This window comes from Tachypleus tridentatus, chromosome 11, assembly GCF_004210375.1.
Source record: "Tachypleus tridentatus isolate NWPU-2018 chromosome 11, ASM421037v1, whole genome shotgun sequence".
NCBI classification, from domain to species: Eukaryota; Metazoa; Arthropoda; class Merostomata; order Xiphosura; family Limulidae; genus Tachypleus; species Tachypleus tridentatus.
Genome location: NC_134835.1, coordinates 55,798,148 through 55,821,337, shown reverse-complemented (window position 1 = coordinate 55,821,337; position 23,190 = coordinate 55,798,148). Strand labels below are relative to the sequence as shown.

The 23,190-nt window shown below is 31.6% G+C and overlaps 1 protein-coding gene across 1 annotated transcript in view; it reads right to left on the bottom strand.

Moving 5' to 3' along the window:
* Window positions 1-11,492, bottom strand: part of LOC143232192 (protein turtle homolog A-like) — a 143,497-nt gene extending 132,005 nt beyond the window's left edge. Inside the window, exons 1-2 of the mRNA XM_076467323.1 lie at window positions 11,381-11,492; window positions 9,255-9,413 (exon numbers count right to left, since the gene is read on the bottom strand). Coding sequence (XP_076323438.1) covers window positions 9,255-9,351 — 97 coding nt within the window. The 5' untranslated portion in view covers window positions 9,352-9,413; window positions 11,381-11,492. The remainder of the gene's footprint in view (window positions 1-9,254; window positions 9,414-11,380) is intronic.
* Window positions 11,493-23,190: the final 11,698 nt, after the last annotated feature.

Below are 23,190 nucleotides of genomic sequence, written 5' to 3'. Positions count from 1 at the left end.
TCTCCTGGCACAAAACTTTATATTTAATCAGCCCTGTTTTTAACTAATACTTAATCATCTTCATGCTGTTTTTATCCACTGTAAACAGTATGAAATGCCCAATAGTGGTTCATGATAGGAATAGCAACGAATTGCACGAATCTATAATAGAATACTTAGACAAAGAATACCTGAAAGAGTAAATATTCGGTTCAAATGACACTTTAAAATATTTTATATTTGCTCTTAAGGCTGTATAGATATAAAATTGCATAAAAAAGTACCATGCATATTAAGCTTACAAGAAAAAAAATCCGTTCAAAATGGTTTGTTTGTAATTATTCTATCATTATTATTATTCTCACCCCAGCTTACAACAAAATCAGCTTGGTATTTTTCATTCATTCCTTTTGTATATTATTAAATAAGGTACTTTGAAGGTCTTAGGGATATTTAAAACTTTATTTGTTTCATCTATATTTTACATAAGATAAAAACATCATAATTGTAGTGTACATGATGTTATCATTACCCCTTGAAGTTAGTTTTTTAATAACAAATATGCCATTAAAAACTTAATTACCACTCAATGACAGATGAAACATTTAAATACTCAATGCTTTTCACACTATAATTTGGAGTGCCAACTCGTGTATCATGAATAAAATGAGGGGTTAAAAATAAATTAACACACAAAACATTAAAATTTATTACACACATTCGTAATATAATTACATTAAAAGACACAAAAGTTTATCTAAAACAATATTTTATACGTGCATGTTTTATTTGGAAAAGTAGCTTTCATACTAATAATAATTTATACACTCTTAGTGGTGATTGTGTATTACTCTCGGCATATAATTGTCTATTGCTATGTATTATATATAGAGAATAATGTAACAGGAAAACTTTACATTTCTAAACTTATTTTCGAACAAATCTCCATGATAATCTTCAGATGCAGCTCAACTTTCTAAATCTTGAACTAATGCGATTAGTCAATAGCTACAATAAATCATTATGAACTGTATCAGAGCTCTGTTTATTATCATTACAGTTTATAAAATTAGCTAACGTATTAAGTAATTCGTTGCACATAGCTAAACATAAACAAGCTATCAAAGAAGATAAATAAAAAATTGAGGATTTAAACAAGGCTGGAGATACTGTAGACATTTTTTACTCGAATTACAAATCTCTATATATCATAACTCCACTAAATGTAATTGCATGGAGCCGAAATAGAGATTTGTAGTTGTTTTTTTTTATGATACCTACTTGCGGGGTTTCACATTTGCAGTATTTTATTTATCTCGTAGGATATCAGGTTATAAAGGCTGCACTCATAGCGTGACCTTAAGAGTAATGGTGTCATTATAATAATGATAAAAATAATTACCATGCCTAGCCTAGGATGGTATGCAATCACACCATATTCTTTCTTATCTTTTAGCTAATACAAAATTAAAAAAAAAATTTCAACACATTGCTCAAGCATTTTAAATATAGAATGCCAATTTAAGGTGCCACAATGTTCTTATTACTATAGTTACTCTCAAAGCTGTCATTCACCAAGGGAGATCCTTACACTTTCTTATGAGAAAGAATTCTATAATTTGGACCACATTGTTTGGAAATAAGAATATTTAACACTGGCACATAAGACGGGACACAAAGGAAATAACATCCCTTATTATAAAGTAAGAGTGAGCCTGGCCTTCTCATTTTATACAAATAATGCCAGCTTTCTCATTCTGTGATAAGATGATGATGCTAAAGATAATGTAAGAAAATATATAATAATCTTATTTAGATTACTCTACACTGAGGATCTTTCGTAAAGGCACAACACAACACAAAAGATGCACTTATGTTATACATTAATCTTGTGTTAGCTGAAATAAATATTTTTTGAATGTGTTGTACATTTTACCAACTATATTTCTTTCTTTGAACTCAGTTGGAGTCGGATAATTCGGATCACAGTTGATATGAAACTCTAGCACAATAGAATACATATGGAATTACATTTTACATTGTATAGCATTAGGTAGGTTATGTGATGCAATCGAAAACTGAAGTAAGCATTGGAAAATTGTCGTTAAGAAAATTCATCGATGTTTAAATGTTCTGTAATCGTCGTTTAAATTTGATCCAATGTACTAAAGATGCGTTTTTATTTCAGTGTGTAGAGACATAAAAGTTATGTATTGTGTAATATCCTATTTTATAGTATGTTGACTCAAGTTTAAACAAGGATTACAGAACGCTAATGATAAGAATCATGAATAATGTAAAGAAAATTCATCGGTGTTTACACGTTCTGTAATTGTCATTTAGATTTGATTCAGTATACTAAAGATGCATTTTTTTTCAGTGTATGGAGACACAAGAACTATATATTATGTAATATTCTATTCTTTAATTATTCATTGTTTGTAGAAAGTCTTGGAGACTTCATAAACCTGTAGGCCGAACAAGAAACTTTATCAAGAGGGCCGTTACTACTGTTTTGTCAAGGAGTAATTCATTTCAACATGAATCTCGACATCTTTGGAATCAAGCAATAGAATTTTCAAAGAAAAAAGGTTTTCAGGCATTACTGAAGTCGGAATAATTTTAAATATTCTTAAGTTCTATATTGCATTATACATACATAATATTAGAATGTATAAATTCATTTTTTCGATAAGTTATTTTTGCTATTTAAATCTAGCATTAAACTACTTTTATCACGATTTGTTTAAATGTTTGTCAGTTTAGTTTACGGGCTTATAACGCTAAACTATTGTGCTTGATTCCTCCACAACGGGCCCGGCATGGCCAGGTGGGATAAGGCGTGCGACTCGTAATCTGAGGGTCGCGGGTTCGCATCCCCATCGCACCAAATAATGTGACAGTCAATCCCACTATTCGTTGGTAAGAGTAGCCCAAGAGTTGGCGGTGGGTGGTGATGACTAGCTGCCTTCCCTCTAGTCTTACACTGTTTACAATATTGATAAGACTGGAATATATCAAAATAATTTGATGAACAGTGACTAGAATAATGTGATCACGGTTTATTGTTAACTTGTTTATGAAATAAAAAGAACTTCATATCAGTATTCATTTTGTTGGTGGTAGTTTGAGATGTTTCCGAGTTAGAAGAAACGGTTGTAATAACGAGTGGTACAGCGCGATTCTTCATGATTACTGGTAAAGCTGTGTGGGTGAGAGTTTTTTATTTGTGTGTTAACTTTTCTGATGAAATAGATGGTTTCGGTTTTTTGTTTAAGGTCTTTAAGTGCTTGCTTGGATTTACTTTTGCGGATGCCTGAAATTAAAAATTACATGATCTACGTTATTTAAAACTAGCCAACGAAATTCTAGGAAAATGTTTTCAAATCGACGATTCCTTTTGTTATCTACATTTAATGAAAAAGCTAAGCATGAAACAGTGACATTTTGTTTTAAATGTGACTATTGCTATAACTGTATGGAAGTGTTAATAATTCTTGTACTAATAATGAATTATAAAACACTTAAAAATACGATATCAAAGAAAGATTTAGACACGAGTCGACGTTTCATCAGAGTAAACCTGATATAATCAGAACGTATACTTAACTCTGAGAAACATCGACTTGGTTAAGACTTTAATTATTTCCCCCCCCCAAAAAAAAAACATTGGCCGGGCATGACCAAGTGTGTTAGGGCGTGCGACTCGTAACCTGAGGGTCGCGGGTTCGAATCCCGATCACACCAAACATGCTCGCCCTTTCAGACGTGGGGGCGTTATAATGTTACGATCAATCCCATTATTCGTTGGTAAAAGAGTAGCCCAAGATTGGCGGTGGGTGGTGATAACTAGTTGCCTTCCCTCTAGTCTTACATTGCTAAATTAGGGACGGCTAGCGTAGATAGTCTAGAGTAGCTTTGCGCGAGATCACACGCGAGATTAAACAATTACTAAAATTTATGAGACACATCCAAATTTTTTTAAAATAAAATATTAATAGTTTTCGCAGTGCTAAACATCTGGTTAAAAATGTAGATTTCAATGGATATGTCAGGTAGTATATACAGATCTAAAGAGGAAGTTAAGAGTTTTAAATAAGAGTGTTTTTGTACTTATCTTCTCTTATGATTTAGTTTCGTTACGAATACGGAGTTACTAAGAGAAAGCGAAGAGATTGTTTGCACTAAATACATGTGCATTCTGGTGTTTTAAAGGCTAATTATTTGCTGAGAGAGTAACAGTAAAAAGTAGTTGTTAAACTTATTCCTGTCCTTGCTTGGTATTTATGGTATTAAGAGTGTGTGTGTGTGTGTGTATACCTCCTCACAATGTCTACAACAATACGTCTACATTATAACAGTATTTCAAATTTGGTATAAAATATTCATTTTTTCTTCCTCTGGATCAAGAAATTTTGACTGATGGTAAGAGAAAATAAATGTATACACTAATTCTCACCATCGGTGGACACACACAGACTCTCACGAACATGTTTATTTCCATAATTGCTGAGAAAATAAAATTCAAAATAATTATTCTAAAAATTATTTTGATTGTGTTCCTCTATATCTATCAATATATAAACATATTTCTGTCCAATTCGGCAAAATTTAATTTAAATATATTTATTCCTATCTTATAAAACATTTGCTTTAACATCGTAAAGAAAACAAAAGAGAAATCGCGTTATGCTGTTATATTTGTTTGAGGTTTAGTTTGATCTTAATCAGCTTAAGCATTTACAAGAAAAAATATTTTTTTCCCTAATACTGCTTCAAGAAATAATGGGTAGTGATTATATTATTATCATTTTTTATCAGAAAGGAAACACGAAAATCTGATCGCTTTTGGAAAGAGGATTTTTCTTCAAATTTTTTCACCTTTAGTCATTTAATAAAAGCAAGGCATGCGTGATATGTAAATGTTACGAATGCACGCCCGTGCGTACTATACTCGTAAATTTTCTAGGTGACGACGTATTATCAGGTAATCTTTAATCTCATTCTACGCATGGGTATTGCTTTCACTTTTCTCTGTGTGCGTATGTGTATAACTTAGAACGCCTAATCTGATTACACCCAAGCTTCGAACGATTATTTGTTATTCCAAGCAAACTAAATACGCGAATTATAGTGAAATCGTCAAGGTCACACTGTAGGTCAACCATAATGGTACTAAATTGGTATTTTTAGATAAAATCAAAACTCAAAAAGAAATTGGAACAGAAAAGGATTTTGGATCTACATATATACTTTTGAACTAAACAAATATTAGACATACATATATTAGATTGACCAATAAAAAATTTGCAAACTTTGTTGGGCGGAGATTGTACCTGTGGTTGTGAGTCTTGTTTGGTACTATAACTGAGTTAATGCTCCTCCCTTAGCCCGACGTGGTCAGGTGGGTTAAGGCGTTCGACTTGCAATCTGAGGGTCGCGGATTCGAATTCCAAACATGCTCGCCCTTTTAGCCGTGGGGGCGTTATAATATGACGGTCAATCCCACTATTCGTTGGTAAAATCGTAGCCCAAGTGTTGGCGGTGGATAGTAATGACTAGCTGCCCTCCCTCTAGTCTTACACTGCTAAATTAGAGACGGCTAATGCAGATAGCCCTTGAGTGACTTTGCACCTCTAATGTTCACCACTAAATAACTTCAACTATCACCTCTTTTATTCAGTACTAACTAACTACAACTATCATCTCTGTTGTTCACCACTAACTAACTACAACTAACAAAACTTCTCCCTTTTAACACCGGTTATTTATGCATGATTTCTTGTGCAGCATAATTAAATATGTATACACAATTAAAAGAAGTACAATAATTAGACTAGAGGGAAGGCAGCCAGTCAACACCTTTCATAACTTGTTATTGAGGTAATGTATTAACAATGAATAGTGGGATTGACAGCAATATATGTCGAGGGCAAGAATGTTCTGTGAAAGAGATTCAAACACTACAAAGGAACTTTATAGCCACCAAGAAGAAACTGTGTTCTTGTTTTAAATTTCTGAAAGTTTACTAGTATGGATATCGCAGAAATAAATATATTGAAAAATATATTTTTTGCTTATAATGTACATCAAAAAGATATTTATGTATAAAAACGTTGCAGTTATATATTAAGTAACCACAATTTTGAAAAAAATATGTGTATATATGTTTATGTATTGAAAACGCAGTTTAATATCTTAAGGTAAACTTTCAAAAATCGTTATAGAAATTTCTTTTGGGTTATTGATGTAAAACCTTGTCTGGAAAGAAAATATGTTTTAAGTTCATGAGTTTTTTAGCTATACTGCTGACAAAATTTGAAAACTTTTACTATGATTGTTCAAATGAAACAATATGTTGTAATATACCTGAAATAATATATCAAAATGATACGACACAACAGAGACAGTATTAAATCTGACTGGAATACATTTATGAGTGAAATACGATGTCCAGTTTTATTATTGGTTTGGGCGTTATCTATTTATAGTTTGATGTAAATACCAATACATCGAAATATTTTGTAAAGTCTTTGAAACCTAAAACCTTTAGAAAAAATTTGGCATGTTTGTTCATGTTAACTTTAAGACATAACAACATTCAGAGAAAGTGTGTTTGTCATTAAAATAACCTCCGACAAATATGAATATGAATTCCTAGTCATTGAAAGAATGTTATTCGATAAATATGACAACAGATACTTTTTAAAAATATTTTTATTTTTACATATCACAATTATTCGATAAACGTCTTTGTTGTTCGTGTTTTTTCATCCTTTAAATCAATATAATTTAAGAAAAGGTTTTGTTGTTTCTAGTCAAAAACAAATTATATTGCAAACTGCAGTTCACACAAATGTGCAGATACAGTCTTGCAAACGTAAAGTCCAATTAAAGACCCGCATTACAAAATGTAATTAAATAGTGAAAATCAGACAATGATGCTTTAACATTTCTTGTTCCTTAAAAACGACCCTGTAACTGTTTCTCGGAGAATAGTCACGTCAATGCTTCCCAAGATAACTATTGAAACAGAGGAATTATTAAACGATGCAGAAACAAATGACATAACATTTCGAAGAAAGAAGCTTTATAGATTCTTCATGGAGGGGAAATTTAGTACCGGTGAACGTTAAAAGGCAGTAAAGAAATCATGATCTAAGCTAAATGAAGGTAACGTCTCCATCATCAGAGTGAGCTACGGTTACGAACAAGAAAATTTTCAGACTTGAAGAGCTTTTTCAATAAAGCTGGGTATACATATCTTGGTAACAATAAAATAATAACTAAGAATATGAAGTTCGCGGAGGTTCACTAGAATAACAATTACTCCTCGAAATCAATGACACTTGTATGAGAAAGATACGTTGGATCACAGCAATCACATTTTACTTTGCAAACCTGTCAAGTTCCCCGACTCTTTTGCAATGAACGTATGTGTCTTTGGTTTACTTAGAAGAAGTATTGGAAGTGGATCTCTACATACAGCGAAGAACGTTTGAAAACTACAAAAATATTTTTATTTCAATGAATATCTGGTAACAATGCATCCATCAGAATAACTGAGACCGACTTGAAGGACTAATTCTAAACATAACATGGAACTTGTAGCACCATTCTCATAAAATGCGATTGACTCATAATATTGTTCAACCAAAAAATGTAAAAAGCATTTAAAATATTAATTTTTCAAATACCTTTTGTGACACATATGTAAATTGTATAATAACTTAGTTGATTATACAAGTCATCTCAAGAATTATGTAACAGTTTTCCGTAAAAAATACATAATTCTAAAATTTATGTACCACTTATATGTCTACTTTTATCAATTAATTAAATAAAGATAACGATAAAAGATAAAAGTATTTTCTCGTGTTTATCAATAAAATAAACTTGTCATAAAATTTATGTTATATTTTATTACAAAGCAAAATGTAATATATATATATATTTCAATAATACGTAAGTGTAGAGTAAAGCACGCCAGAACGACTAGAAGAAAATGTAGTGATACTCTATTGTATTTAAGATCATTTTTCTTTTTGCAATTATGACATTAGTTATAAATCAATTCAACATAAGTAAACATTACAAATACTTTTGCTAACACTATATTTAGCCCATTTAGAGTGAAATGGTGATTCCTATAGACGGTGTAGCATAAATAACACTCGCTACATAGCAAACTTTACCCTCACGAATCATTCGTCATTAGCTGGTAAATATGCCACACAATCGTCTTTCTAATAATATATATAATAAAAGATTTCTGAGTAATAACTTATACCGGGTACGTTAAATCAATTGAAACGCCAAGTTTTAGAAAATATAATTTTTCAAAATATCTCAAAACGTCATGATTTTGTAAGAGGCTTTTTATCTCTTACATTTTAAATTTAAAAGTAAGAACAATTAAAATACATAAAGTAAATTTTAATTTTCTCTTATTATACTAAAAATGATATGTGATATAACAATTTTGCGGAATTAAAGAAATGTATACATTTCACACAGGTAAACGGAAGTGTGATTCGTAATTAATATCCTGTTTATTTATGCAGGTAAAAAGTATCTTTAATAGATATTGTTCAACATTGCAATAATCAACGGGTAAGTGTTTACTAAGGCATTTGGAAATAAATATGTTAATTTCAAATACTTCACTTTAAATTACACATCATATGAATTATTCATTAATCGAATTTGACTGCTTAGTGACATTGAACATGACATGCAAACTAGTTAAAATTAAATTAAACTAGGTATGTCTCCAATGTTGTATAAACGTATATCTTATAATTAATCTCTAACATTAAAAAAAAAATGCAACTAAAAGCAAACGATACATTTCTCGGTATCTTCTCTAATAGTTTATTATTGCGTAACTCATTTTTTTGGTTTATTTAAAAGAAATTACCATAAAGTTGCTTTACTTTTTTTTTATTTTTCCAAAGTTACAGATAGTAAGAATCTGAGAGATAACCGTGTACGTTAATTTCTGTCAAAGTACAAAATGCACCTACAAAAAGTCACAAACAAAATTATTTCCAAACTTTATTTTACGTAATTGTTAATGTTTTTATAATTGTAGTAGTAACTATTATTATTCCTAAATGTAACCTCACGTTAAAATATATACTTTATAATTGGTAATTTTATCTTTGAACAAAGTTAATTAAGGTGTTTTAGTTATAAGAAGAGAATACACGTACACGGATATGTGTATTATTTTCTTTACTAAAGGTGTTAATAAAGAAACTAAGAAACCTTACTTTTTTCTGGTGGGTCTCCGTATGCTTTGATATCGTGAAAGTAATATGGAGTTATGAAGGTGCAAACGGTGACCACATATATAACATACCCAGCCATTTTAGTTCTAAACTACTTCTTCCATTCAGTATCTCGTATCATTTGATTAGGAATATCTGTTTCTGAAAAAAAACAAAAACATCGCTTATACATAAGGCTTTGTTTTAAGACTGAGAACTAACAAATTCATTGCTTGACAACACTCATAAAGGAATTTCTGCCCTGCGTCAGGCGAAATGAAAGTGTCACCAGAGTTTAGAAAACTAGCTACGTTACTGCATCTTTACCTTTCGTTGATTCTCACTCAAATGTCGTACTGAGACCAGCTGTGAGACCGGCAAGCTGTTGGTAGGATGATCAATATTAAGACAGGCTTGCAGCGTCACCTGGCTCTAGAATAAACCGAGTTTTTTTGTCATTTGTATAGCGATTTTGGCAGGTGGTGTGAAACGAAAGAAGTCAGTGCGTTAGCTTGACATTATTAGACACATACGAAATCTAATCTGAGATGGGTTTTTTGCGCGATCCACCTAAAAGGCTAGAAGTGATAGTATAGTTGAGAAAAAATCTGAGTGGATAAACTCTTGAAAAAATAAACAGCTCCAATCGCACAGCTAGAAATAGCGAACATAAAAACTAGCACCAGTAACCTTTTGTAAAACGTTTGAAATATTGAAGTTAAGTAGAAAATGATTTTAAGCTACTTATCCAAATGCATCTATAATTTTAGCTAAATGCAGTAATTTTATTGATAACAAATTTCATTGGCTTATATGAACTGCACTGCTAAAATGTTTGAAATTTTGATAGTTGTGTTTGTCCAAGTTAATATTCATAAAGCCACTAATAACCTTAACACAGGTTTGATTCTAAGTTTTGGTTACTAAATGCAAAATCAATATACTGTCATACGGTCATTTATTTTTTGAATTACGGAAACCATTATTAAGTGATTAATAATTATAAAACGTTGTAGAATATGTAAAACGAACACTATTCAGAGACAACATGAAAGTTACAACGCCAGATAGTAATCGATTATATATGAACTGATGAAACAAACTTGTAACTTTAAATAACCCTCATTGACATAGAGCATAAACACAAGATGTTGGTGACAAAGGTTTAATGATTTTATCTTTTATTTTTGCAAATCCTATTAAAGTTTTTCACATGGGATAATCATTGAAGAAACAAAACTGAAGCAAGTTCGCAAATGAGATTGTCATGCACACACACACGATGGAGTATAAATATTAAATTCTATATAAAGGCTCAGACTTATAATAAAAAATGAGTACATTGTATGTGCCAAATATGCATATATCATATTGTAATTAAGAATATACTCTCAAAGATACCTTAGATCTTAAACTATAAGCTTCTGTTTATTATTTTTAAAATTACTTGCTGTTTTTTTTTTCAAATTGGGGATAATTAATTTAAGGCAGACTTTGTATATTATCTTCATAATCCACAGAGAGTTAACTCAGCAGTATTCGCTTCAGAAACTTAATTTTATTCAGTTAGTTTAATCATCTTTAATATTTTAATAGGAACAAAACATTTTGTTATTTTAGTTAGATGTTTCAGGTGGTATTTGAGTAAGTTATATTTTTAAGTAAGTATTAGCGTAATTTTATTTGATCATTATTGCTCTAATTTTATGTTGTTTATTGCTTTCAGTTGCTCTGAATGTCTGGTAAACCAATATTTTACTTTAAAATGTCTTTAATTCTTCTTTTTTAACAGCGTAGCTTCAAAAATATTAAAAATGCGTAGAATAGTGACTTTAACGTATATTCATTATTTTATTTTATTTAACTAATTCAGGATTAAATTCCTGGCAAAGAGCACTGAATGTGATGAAACTAGTGAACAATCAGGTTGGAGTGCGCTATTCCTTTTTTTTACTTTTTGTGTTTTGAAATTAATTTAGTCTCGACACATATAAACGCTTATAGTTTAATTTTTTTATTGGATCGAATTTCAAACATACTTCTTTTATTCACACAATGACTGGATACTTTATAATTGCTCATTAAGCCTTTATGTAATAATATGTAAAGTGATTGTGATACACCCTTACCATCAAGCTTTCATTCTTTGGAAAGAAACAGTGATTCATAAGTTTGAGATCCACTTGTATCACATGAGTATTTTTAGAAGTTCTAAAACTGTTACATTTTATTTTGCTGTGCCTGCAAAGAAAGGTAAAAAAGGAAATAATTAGTAAATTACTAATTTAAATCTTTTGTGAATTTAATTTTATAAAAAAATCTCTGTTTCTTTTAAATGTATGCTTGACATGCATAAACTCTTAGAAAGATAATCTTGGCCAAACAAAACCCCTTTTAAGGATATATGAGGTTTTGAACAGTGTTAAATTAATATAAGTACAAACGCTACAAATATGTCAAAATAATAATTTTTAGCAAGTGAGCTAACACTAAAATCTAAAATCCAGGGTTCTAGAAAAGTTTATTTTCTATATTTTACTAAGTTAACTCAGCTTCTTACCAAAAAATGGAAAGAAATATAAAAATAATTTTTGTATTAATGCATGCGTAAATAACAGAATCAAAATATCTTTCGAACATGTTCGTTATATGCGTATAATGGCTAGGACTTAATTTGTATTATGTAGATCCAACCCAGCTATTCTCATAATTAAAATGTTCTTATAAATTAATTTAAAGTATAGATTTTATATTAATTATACATTTGTTTAGTTTCGATTTTAAGCACATATAAAGGTGTAATTTTCTATTACTTCCCGAAAACGTTTCACTGTTAGTTTAGATATAAGATAAAAATAATGGAAAAACCTACAAGAAACAATGGCGTAGTTCTATAGTTGTTCAATTCCGCAGGTCAAGGTTATTTTTGTATCATATTTTAAGACAGTTCGATATAACTGTTTTGTAGCTATTACTGTCTTTCACTTTAAAGCGTTTTCAAGAAGAACGATACTACATTGAATTCACTTCACTTGTTAATTGCTCAGAATGTGTTCTTCTGAATGATATCATCAGATTACTTTGTACAGACTTCACCTCGTTTTGGCCTATAGGTCACTACAACACGCATTAGTGGTCGCTAGGGAAAAACAAAAACCTTATATATAGTTCTCTCTTGCCACATAAATTCTAAAGAGATTTCCCTTGCGAAGAGTAAGAATAATAACAAAAACAAAACCAGAACATTTCTTCACGACAAAATGTTTTCTATAATGACATTTTTTTATCTTGGCTTTATTTCGGCTCGGGAAACAAAAGTACTTAAATAACAATCACACATAAAAATCTTAAGTGACAATTGTAAAATTAATGTTATGATTTTACTATAATATTAAAAAAATAATTATATGTAAATATATATACAATTTTATAAAATTGATGAATTTCAGAAGGAAATTAGATTTTGAAGATAGTAATAAAACATGATAATTTTTTTCATAGTAAATTCGACCTTATTTCAATGACACTTTTGTACTTCCACTTATAAGATAAAATTTTTGTTAATAGAAATGAACTTTGGTTAAATTATACGTGAATAATATACAGTAGAACTTTAGCACTTTAACAGTCGCAGTTAAACATACATTTTAGGTAATTTGCTTTACTGCACTGTATCTCAAATTTACACAATTTTTTTGAAGTAAAGGAATAATCACAGGTTTGCCTACACTAATTCATTTCAGTATTCCCATTATGTTTTGACGACATGTTTAACGAGCATATATGTAATTTACATTGTTATTCAGCCAAGAAATAATGTAAGTAAATGTCACAACCATTCCAGAAGAAAGATATTTAAATAGCGAGATTGTTAAAGTGAATAACAGAATGTTTCATAAACGGGAGCCTTCAGTATTTTCTTTGGAAGACACAAGTCCGTCTAGAATAACGCCTTCATCCACCTAATCCAAACATCATTCTCATGAACCTGGACATGTCTCCGGGAAGAGTTAAGAAACTAACTTATATAAAAGGTTGAATATAAGAAAGATGATAAAACGTTTTTCGCCTTCAGCAGTAGTCACATCAAAAACTTGTCATCTTCTCGTCAATCTAAACACAAGAGGGTTTCTCGTCATCATAAGTTATTTTTCTCCAATGATTAATTTCTCAGACATTTAAAAAAACGTACTATTTATAGCATTTCATGAAGTTTTAGTTAAATTAATACTTATAACCTTTTTTTTTTACTGTATGTTGATATACAAAAAATTCCCAAATGTAATATCTGGATTTTTCTTCCAATATAATTATATATTTTAATTAATTTCCAGTGCTACTCATACTTGCACGTAGACATTCTTATAATCGAGTTTATCGAGTGCACAGAAGACATTAACCGAGTGTAATAAAAACATAAAACATACTAATTTACCAATGTAAGCAATCATTTAAAAAATAGACCCGACATGGCCAGGTGGTTCGGACGTTCGACTCGTAATCTCAGGGTTGCAAGTTCGAATTCGCGTCCCACCAAATCTGCTCGTCCTCTCAGCTGTAGGGTGTTATACTGTAACGATTACACTCACTCTTCGTTGGTAACAGATAAGCCCAATAATTGACAGTGGGTGGTGATAACTATCTGCTTTTCCTCTAGTCTTACATTGCTAAATTAAGAAACGGCTAGCGCAGATAACCTTCATGTAACTTTTCGTAAAATTCTAAAAAAACACATAAACAACAATGTGATAAATAAGGTGTTTGGATGTTTTTATTTTAATTCTACAAGGGTAAGTGTATGCTGAGCGAATAAAAACACTATGGACCTACAACTCAAAAATATGAAGTTCGTTTCCCTTTATATATGCAAAAACGGCTCGTTTGGGTTGAGAAAATATTTTACGTAGAAGAGCGAACAACGTTTTGACCTTCTTCGGTCATCGTCAGGTTCACAAAGAAAGAAAAAGGTAACTGACCGGAAGCTGACCAAATGTTTGGAAGCTTTGTAGCTTTATGTTAAAATAAGCACTCAAACACTGCCTTTGACACTATTGAAAATGACATTTAAAATTGCAATTGAAATAAATAAATACAATTTCAGTATGTTCTTGTGTAGATATATCACGTGCATATATTAAACATTTTCAGCTATTTTTCAATGTATGTTTTAGCTTTCAAAATGCCTAAAGTAAAAAAGAAATATAATAAGATTTATAAATTAACATAAAATGTTATCAATCTTTAAGTGCTTATAATAGAGTGAGTGTGGTATATTAAAACGACTTTAAATTTGCAAATCAGCAAGTCACGTGACAACCAATATCCCTATAAAGTCGCGGTAATATGACATCTATCATAATTATATTTTAAGATTATTCGACTATTGTAGGATGTTGTGTGATACCATTAAAATCTTATCACTTTTAAGAAACATAACTATCAGCTTATTTTTCTTATTCAAATATTCATACACTTAGTTATTAAATATATGTTCAGACCAATCATTTAGAATTTTCAAGATGGGAATATTCCTCGCATTTAATAACATTAGAAACAGGTGAAATAGAAATCATTTAGGGGTACCAGACTCATTCAAAAAGAGATTTACAACTAGTTGTACCTCAACCATGGTAAACAAAGTGCAACGTCTTGTAGCAAGATGAGGAGGATTCACGAACACAAAGATCAGCAACAATCGCTATCAACGTATATTACGTATATTACTGGGAAAGAGACACTGTCTGATTCCACGTCATACATCAAGTACATTAATGTTATTATTTAGGAAAATACATCGTCGTCGTAGGAATATGTATTTCGAAAATAAAGAAGGAAAGAGTGATGTGGTTGAAGGCACAACAGCTTACGAGTGAGCCTTTACAACAAAAGATACATTGTATAGTTATTCCCAAAATGTATGGCCGTCAAATAAATTATTATTGTGTGCGACGACGTGGAAAGTAAGGTTTTTTTGTTTTTTGTTTTAATTTCGCGCAAGGCTACACGAGGGCTATCTGCACTAGCTGTCCTTAATTAAGCAGTGTAAGACTAGAGGGAATGCAGCTAAACATCACTACTTACCGCTAACTCTTGAGCTACTCTTTTACTGACGAATAGTGGGATTGACCGTCACATTATAACGCCCCCACGGCTGAAAGGGCTTACATGTTTGGTGGACGGGGATTTGAACCCGCGACCCTCAGATTATGAGTCGAGTGTCTTAACCACCTGGCCATGCTAAGCCTTCTGTTCAAGAGAAAGCGTTTAAAACTAAAGTGACATAAATAAAACTAATTTACAATTGAATAATGTAAAAAATTTCAATCGCTAATCCAAACTCGTAAGATTAAAAATGTTTTATTAACAGACATTACATATGTGTTTTCTTATAGTAAAGCCACAGCGGGCTATTTACTGAGTCCATCGAGGGAAATCGAACCTCCTGATTTTAGCGTTGTAAATCCGTAATCTTACCTCTATGCTGGCGGGTGACTGTGTATTTTAAACTCCATTTACAATGAGTAATTTCATTGTCAGATCAAATTTTACTTATGAAAAGTAGAAACAAAATCGTTCTTGTTATTCAGGTTTAAATACTAGAACTACTTCATATGTACATGTAGTTATTTTAGATTTAAATTTTTGAATAAAACCAGTAATTTAGTCGAGATTTTAAACTAAGGTTCCATTAAAAATAAACGATTTAGAAATACCAGTGAAATTAAGTAAAATGACTCCCTGAAGTCGTAATTATTTTTATCATATTCTAAATTCTGCTCACGTATGTAAGCTGGAGCCACAAGGGCGGTGTCGTCCACGAACGTCAATGGAAATTATTGAATTTATCATTTAGAAACAATGTGATACGAATGTTCAAAAGCAGGAATGAATGACGTCAAATTAACTCTGCTACGTTTGGTCGTGCCCAGAAATCCTTTGTTACATTTTTTTGTAATTTTATGCTATCTACATTTTTATTGTTACTTTCTTGTTATAAGTTCAAGTATAGTTTAAAATACACCAAGCTCAAGAATATATACATTTATTTGTAAATGAAATATACATGCACACATACACAAATACATACATACATACACAAATAAAATATACATAAATATACATAAACTGTGTTTTTTTAAGAAAATTGACATTTTTATCTTCAAATTATACTGGAAAATTTAATTTTAAGTTGTCTTATTTAAGGCTCAAACATCAGTTATTACAAAGCAGTTTAGATTTATTTCAGTTACTAATTTAGTTATTACGTTACAATAACTAGATTTCTGATGTATCACTACTTTTCAAGCTGAGATGCTGAAGAGAATGTTTATTTATGTTTTTTTCCTTGAGTATTAACGTATAACATTTTATACGTCTGCCACTTATGGAGCAACCACGAACAAACCTGATGGATAATGATAGACAAGTTTCTATGCAATGTTTATTACTAGTTTTAGACTGTTGCTTTCTATTGCTTTGCTTACATTAAATAGACTATTATGCTGTATTTATGAATAGCGTTTAGAGAAAATTTCTTCTCCTAGTGTTCAATCTGTTTTATGAGTCCCGAAATGGAAAGGAAAGCCTTTTGAGAAATAACTCTGGTAGTAATGATATACATCTGGATTGTTATTTTTACACGTCTCTAGTGTGGAAACCAAAATCAACCAAATTAAGAGGGATAAGAAAAACGTAATTTGAAGTTTACTTTATTTGTGTTACAAATTTTAGGTTTATTGGTCTCTAATACTTTTAGAGTTTTAATCATAATCTTTAAGGTATATTACATTGCTTGCTACAAAGTGTAACTTTAGTTGACATTTTGTCTATTATCCCAGCTTATAGGTTAAGTCAATTTTAATAATGATTTCTGTAATATTTGATGTTAAGAAGTCGTTTGATAAAACAAGGATTATTTTTCAGAATATATGAGATTTGTAACATTTAATGATAATTGTTTGTTTTCGAGTTTTCTTGGAAATCTAATCAAGGTCTATCCGTATCTTATTTTGAGCTGATAGACTAGAGTTCTTTTGCGTGATGGAATAGTGAAACTTGACCATCGTTGTCATAAAGCATATGTACATCCAAACCATGGAGAAGCAAACATTCGATCCACAAATTCAAAATCAGATAGTGTAAAAGACATTCTCGTTTCATTTTAAATCCATAGTGTGGCTAGTCAACCTTTGGGATATGCTCAGCGTATTTTAAACTTATAGTTCGGCAACCTAAACACTAAGGCATGATTAAGTATTTTAAACTCAGCGTTCTGCAATATAACCACTTAGACATTCTCTGTGTATTTTGAACCCATAGTCCAGCAGCCTAACCACTGAGACATACTCGGCATACTCTAAACTCACAGTATGGCAACTTAACCAATCAGCGTATTTTATGGTTTATTTTATTTTATGGTAAAACCTTCACTTGAAATTACTTTTATCTTAAATATAAGATTCTTTTAACCGCTGTTCATAGATATATTTTTACTTGACCAAGTTCAGCAGTCACAACGTATACAAAAGGAAATTAATTATGATTTTGGAAAATTGTCTAAAAAACAAAGTATTTTAAACACGACATGTTAACGAACGTTCAGGGGATAAATTACCTTATTATAATTTGCAAGCCGTAAGCCTTTGTTATGTGTATAATTATTTTCCACTTTGTAACGAACATAAGGTAAAGAAAGTAGAGTTGCCTTTGACTTGAACCTTAGACCAGTGTCTCTTTCTTTTAATACTTTATACAAGTAAGATTTGTCGTTACTTGGCCTGGCATGGCCAAGCGCGTAAGGCGTGTGACTCGTAATCCGAGGGTCGCGGGTTCGCGCCCGCGTCGCGCTAAACATGCTCGCCCTCCCTGCCGTGGGGGTGTATAATGTGACGGTCAATCCCACTATTCGTTGGTAAAAGAGTAGCCCAAGAGTTGGCGGTGGGTGGTGATGACTAGCTGCCTTCCCTCTAGTCTTACACTGCTAAATTAGGGACGGCTAGCACAGATAGCCCTCGAGTAGCTTTGTGCGAAATTCCAAAACAAACAAACAAACAAACAACTTGTCGTTACTTTCCGGCTCGGCAAGGCCAGGTGGTTAAGGCATTCGACTCGTAATCTGAAGGTCACACCAAATACGCTCGCACTTTCAGCCGTGGGGTCGTTATAATGTGACGGTCAATCCCATTATTCGTTGGTAAAAGAGTCGCCCAAGAGTTGGCGGTGGGTGATGATGACTAGTTGCCTTCCGTCTAGTCTTGCATTGCTAAATTAGGGACGACTAGTGCAGATAGCCCTCGAATAGCTTTACGCGAAATTCAAAACAAACCAAACAAACAACTTTTAAACATAATCATATGAATGTTCATGTATCCATTAATATATACACACACATATACATGCGTATTGTATCAATAAAAACAAGAATTTAATTTTTACCCCAGAAAATCACACTGAATACTTAAAAGATTAAAATACAAATTCGATACCCTCGGTTGGTTGAGCACAGATAGAATACTGTGTAGCTTTGTGCTTAATAATAAACAAATATGCACTGAGTTAGTGTTATGAAATACATATATAAATTTAATTTTATCAGTAGCTTCTATACTAGTTTTCAGCAGTTAAGTGAAATATTTAAAGTACAGTTAAGCTGTATTCCAATAGCGTATACTTCACTTTAAAAATATTGTACTTTACTAAGATATATTGAAGAAACTTCATTCTGTATTATTTCATAGACGAGAGCGAGTTATTGAGCTAAGTATTTGGTTTTAATAGTTGGCGGGCTGATTTAAAATATGTGCGATACCACATAGTATTCCATGCACTTTCAGTTACGGGTGCGTCATCTGAGTAACAACCAGTTTGTTAACGTAGATGGTGTGTTGTACGGTGCTGTTGTCTTGCAACCTTTTTTTTTTTCTTTTTCTTGCCAGTAGTTGTAACTTCTGGACACTGTTGTTATGAAATTTGGTGTAATAATAGGTCGAAGTTAAGACAAGTGAGAAAATTGTTATATTTAAATTTAGTGAGTTAATTCCTAATGGAAATAAATAAGTATCAAAAGTGGACCTACAACATTAGGCAGATAGTATTAGTACTTTCGCTCTAAACATAAAATACAAGTCGCATCACAGTTAAAACAAAAATGTAATCTATACATTAAGATTAAAAATTCTTATCTTAAATACAAACTGTATCTGATACCTAAACAAAATACGTTAAATAGACTTCTACATTTACCGTATTCTTCTTTACTTACGGTATAATGCAAATAAGGCATTTGTCTAAGGAAACATCCATCAACAAGGAAGCAAAATTGGCTACTTTTATTATAAACAATATTTAACACCATATCCTCTCAAGTTGGAATAGCTCATAGGTATATTTGATTTTTTCACTCATGGAAGAGCACTATTTTGGGTGTCTATTATATGCTCCTCTTACCAGTGATAACACCTTCTCACAATTAGAATTGAAAATAATATCTGTTGCTTACAGAAGACTCTATATACGCAATTCTTCCATTTTCGTCTTTCTCTCATTTAGATTAAATGTTGTGCAGTGATCTAATTTTTTTGAAAATTATGATTTTCCGCTTTACTAATTATCTTTCTAGATTCACATGCTTATATTTGAATGAAATAAGTACACTTACAACGCAATAATGTTATAAAATAACAGGTTACAGTTTTATATTAATTTAAGTACGAGTGATTAAAGTTAGTTGTTTGAATAATTTATACTTGTTAGAAAGTGAACAATACACAGTAAAATTTAACCTTTAATTTCAGTCAAGAGGTTTTACAGAACCCTGAATTTAAAAAATAAAATAGAATTTTATATATCTATTTTAAAAAAAGTTTTCAATACATGATATTATTTTTTAAGTCGTTTTATTATTTTTGCGTTTAATTAAGGCTTAGAAAGTAAATCCAAAAGTATGTGTGAATAAAGCCTCTAAAAAGTGAAAAAAACGTTTGTTTCTAAGCACAAAGCTATGCATTCAACTGTTTAGACCGTGTCCACCATATGGTTCAAATGCCGCATTTTAGCATTATAAGCTGTAAATGGGCCAGGTAATAAGATCTTACTAGTCCTTGATCTAAACATTAATGTAGCTGAATATCACTCAAGTATCATATTTTTATCAATTCAGTTAGTTACAATAATGGTAAATTAGGTTTGTTTGTTTGTTTTACATTTTGCCCAAAACTACTCAAGGACTATCTGCGCTAGCCGTTCCTAATTTAGAAGTGTAAGACTCGAGGGAAACCACCCACCGCCAACTCTTGGGCTACTCCTTTACCAACGAATAGTTGGATTGACTCTCCCATTATAATGCCCCCACGGCTGAAAGGGCGATCATCTTTGGTATGACAGCGGATTACAAGTAGAGTGCCTTAACCACCTGGCCATGCCTGGCCTACATATATCTAATTTCAAAGCTTATAACCCTGATGTATAATCATAATTACTGCCACATGTTCAACAGTTCGATTACAGTTGTGCCAGATGACAAAATTTCCATTGGTCTCTAGTTTTCTTTACAGAAAATTATTATTTCGGTCCCGGTTTCTGTCTCTTGTATGAAGACAGCCTAGAAAATGTTCTAGCAATTGAAATGAGTTTCAAAGATTTGAAACTACTTTCGTGGTGAAGTGGATAAATGTTTGATTAGATTAATTTATTTCAGGCTTATAACGATATAGCTGAAGATTAAAAATTCGGATACTGAAAACTGTTATTGAATATTTCACTGGCGTCATGGTAACTAATTTTATCTAGGGGATGATAAACCCTGTCGTTGTTTATTGTCACTGTTTGTTTTGAAAAGGAAATTGTATTAAGAACGAATGGTCAGCATTTTCGTCCCTATCAGACATCTAAAACCACTGCTGGGTCAGATTTCTTACTTATCTCGCCCTTCAGAGGCAGTAAATCAGCTGAGAAACGCGTTGTGAGAAAAGGGAAAAACGTTATACAGAATTCTATCCAGAGACTCGTAAAGTATATACAGTAAAGGTCTTGGACAAATATTACAGTAGACATAAACATTTCAACGACTCTAATGTTTCATAACACAAGGCCAAAATTGCTGTAAACACAGTTGAACACGCGAGGTTTGACAGGTCAAGGGACTGCTGTAAAATATTTTTTTATGTTCTTAGCCTGATCTATTACGATTTCTTTTAAAGAGGACGATAAATTTACTTTAACTAAAATGTTGGAATTTTTATTCGATCCGTATTGGCCGGGCTTTGCCAGGTGGGTTAAGGCGTTTGACTCGTAATCTGAGGGTCGCAGGTTTGAATCCCTGTCGCACCAAACATGCTTACGCTTTCAGCCGTGGAAGCGTTATAATGTGACGGTCAATCCCATTATTCGTTGGTAAAAGAGTAACCCAAGAGTTGGCGGTGGGTGATGATGACTAGCTGCCTTCCCTCTGGTCTTACACTGCTAAATTAGGAACAGCTAGCGCAGTTTGCCCTCGTGTAGCTTTGCGCGAAATTAAACAAAACAAATCGATTCGTATTTTATGTTTTTCAGTACACACAGATATATTTATATTAATATTGCAACGCCACTTTAAATAAGTAGAAGGAAAAGGGCAGAAGTAATAGTAGTTGACTAATGTTAATCTTATTTGTACATCTATTGTAAATATTACCATGAGTTACAGAAAACACAGAAAGGTTATCTAGAAAACATCCTGAAGTGTAAGTGACATTGGAATTCAATGAACCAATAATAAATATGATAAATAATAGAAAAAGCAGGACTTCAAATGTTATAGTTTAATAAAGATATACGTTATGTATCTCATGTGTATTTGTTTGTCACATTAATATGTTACATTATAGGACAATATAATGTACACTACAAGCCAGAATGTTTTTTATCGCACATTAAACCTAATGTTATTGCCATGCCACTAACTTTCCAATCGTTCTTGCATATACTTAAGTTTTATATGTAATAGAAGAATAAAATCCCGATTAATTTAATTATATCATTAATAGCTCCCCTACTTTACCAAATGTATCTTATTGCCCAAATAATTTGACTATCCACTTTGTTGAGATTTTCACACCTAATAGAGGGTTAAACCACCATCCGCCACGATAACTAATGTTGCATAAATTCCATAAGATGCCGGAAAATGTTTTGTTCAATGACATATTTTTTCGAGAATCTATAAGTGGTTTGGAAATGTTGACAGAGAATTAAAATGGCATTCATCTGTATTGAAATACAATGATTGTGCTGGTCAAAGAATACAGCCAAAGATTTTTATCACATATTATCCTGGGGTCAGTTTTGTATAATACATGACATAATACTGTTATGTGACGTCCTGAAATTTTCCTAAATGTCTTGATTTCGTATCACGCAAAGATCACGTGACATCTTAAATTTTCTAGTTACTCGGATATAAATATTGTGATAATATAAACATCCAAATACTTGATTATTTGGAACATAGTCGTTTTGTAAATTAGTTAGTGACTCTGTTAGTTAAGCCACTTTGTAGTTTGTGCCGTAATCCGAAAGCTTGTTTATAAATCGTTAAACGCGAAAAGTTATACAAGTGATAGCTGCGCTTCTCACTGCTGGAATCCAAATCCAACGTTTAACATCAAGCAGTCAGGCTTTCCTCTGAGCTACTGGATGTCTGATGAGAGTTTTCAGACGCTGAATTACAAGTACTTTAAGTTTGTTAATTAATCCACTATGAAAGAATCGTATACGAAACTCAGGTGTAGCAAAATTTAATTTATTAAAATCTGGTGAACGTTTAGCAAAAGTTTGTAATTAACTGCTTTTTTTCTTATCCAAACCCGTTTCAAGTTTTATCTCTGTAAGGTTTACCATATAAATATTTCAATTTAGGATTTCAGTTTTCAAATAAAGTTTAAGAGGTTTGAAAGAGTTTAAA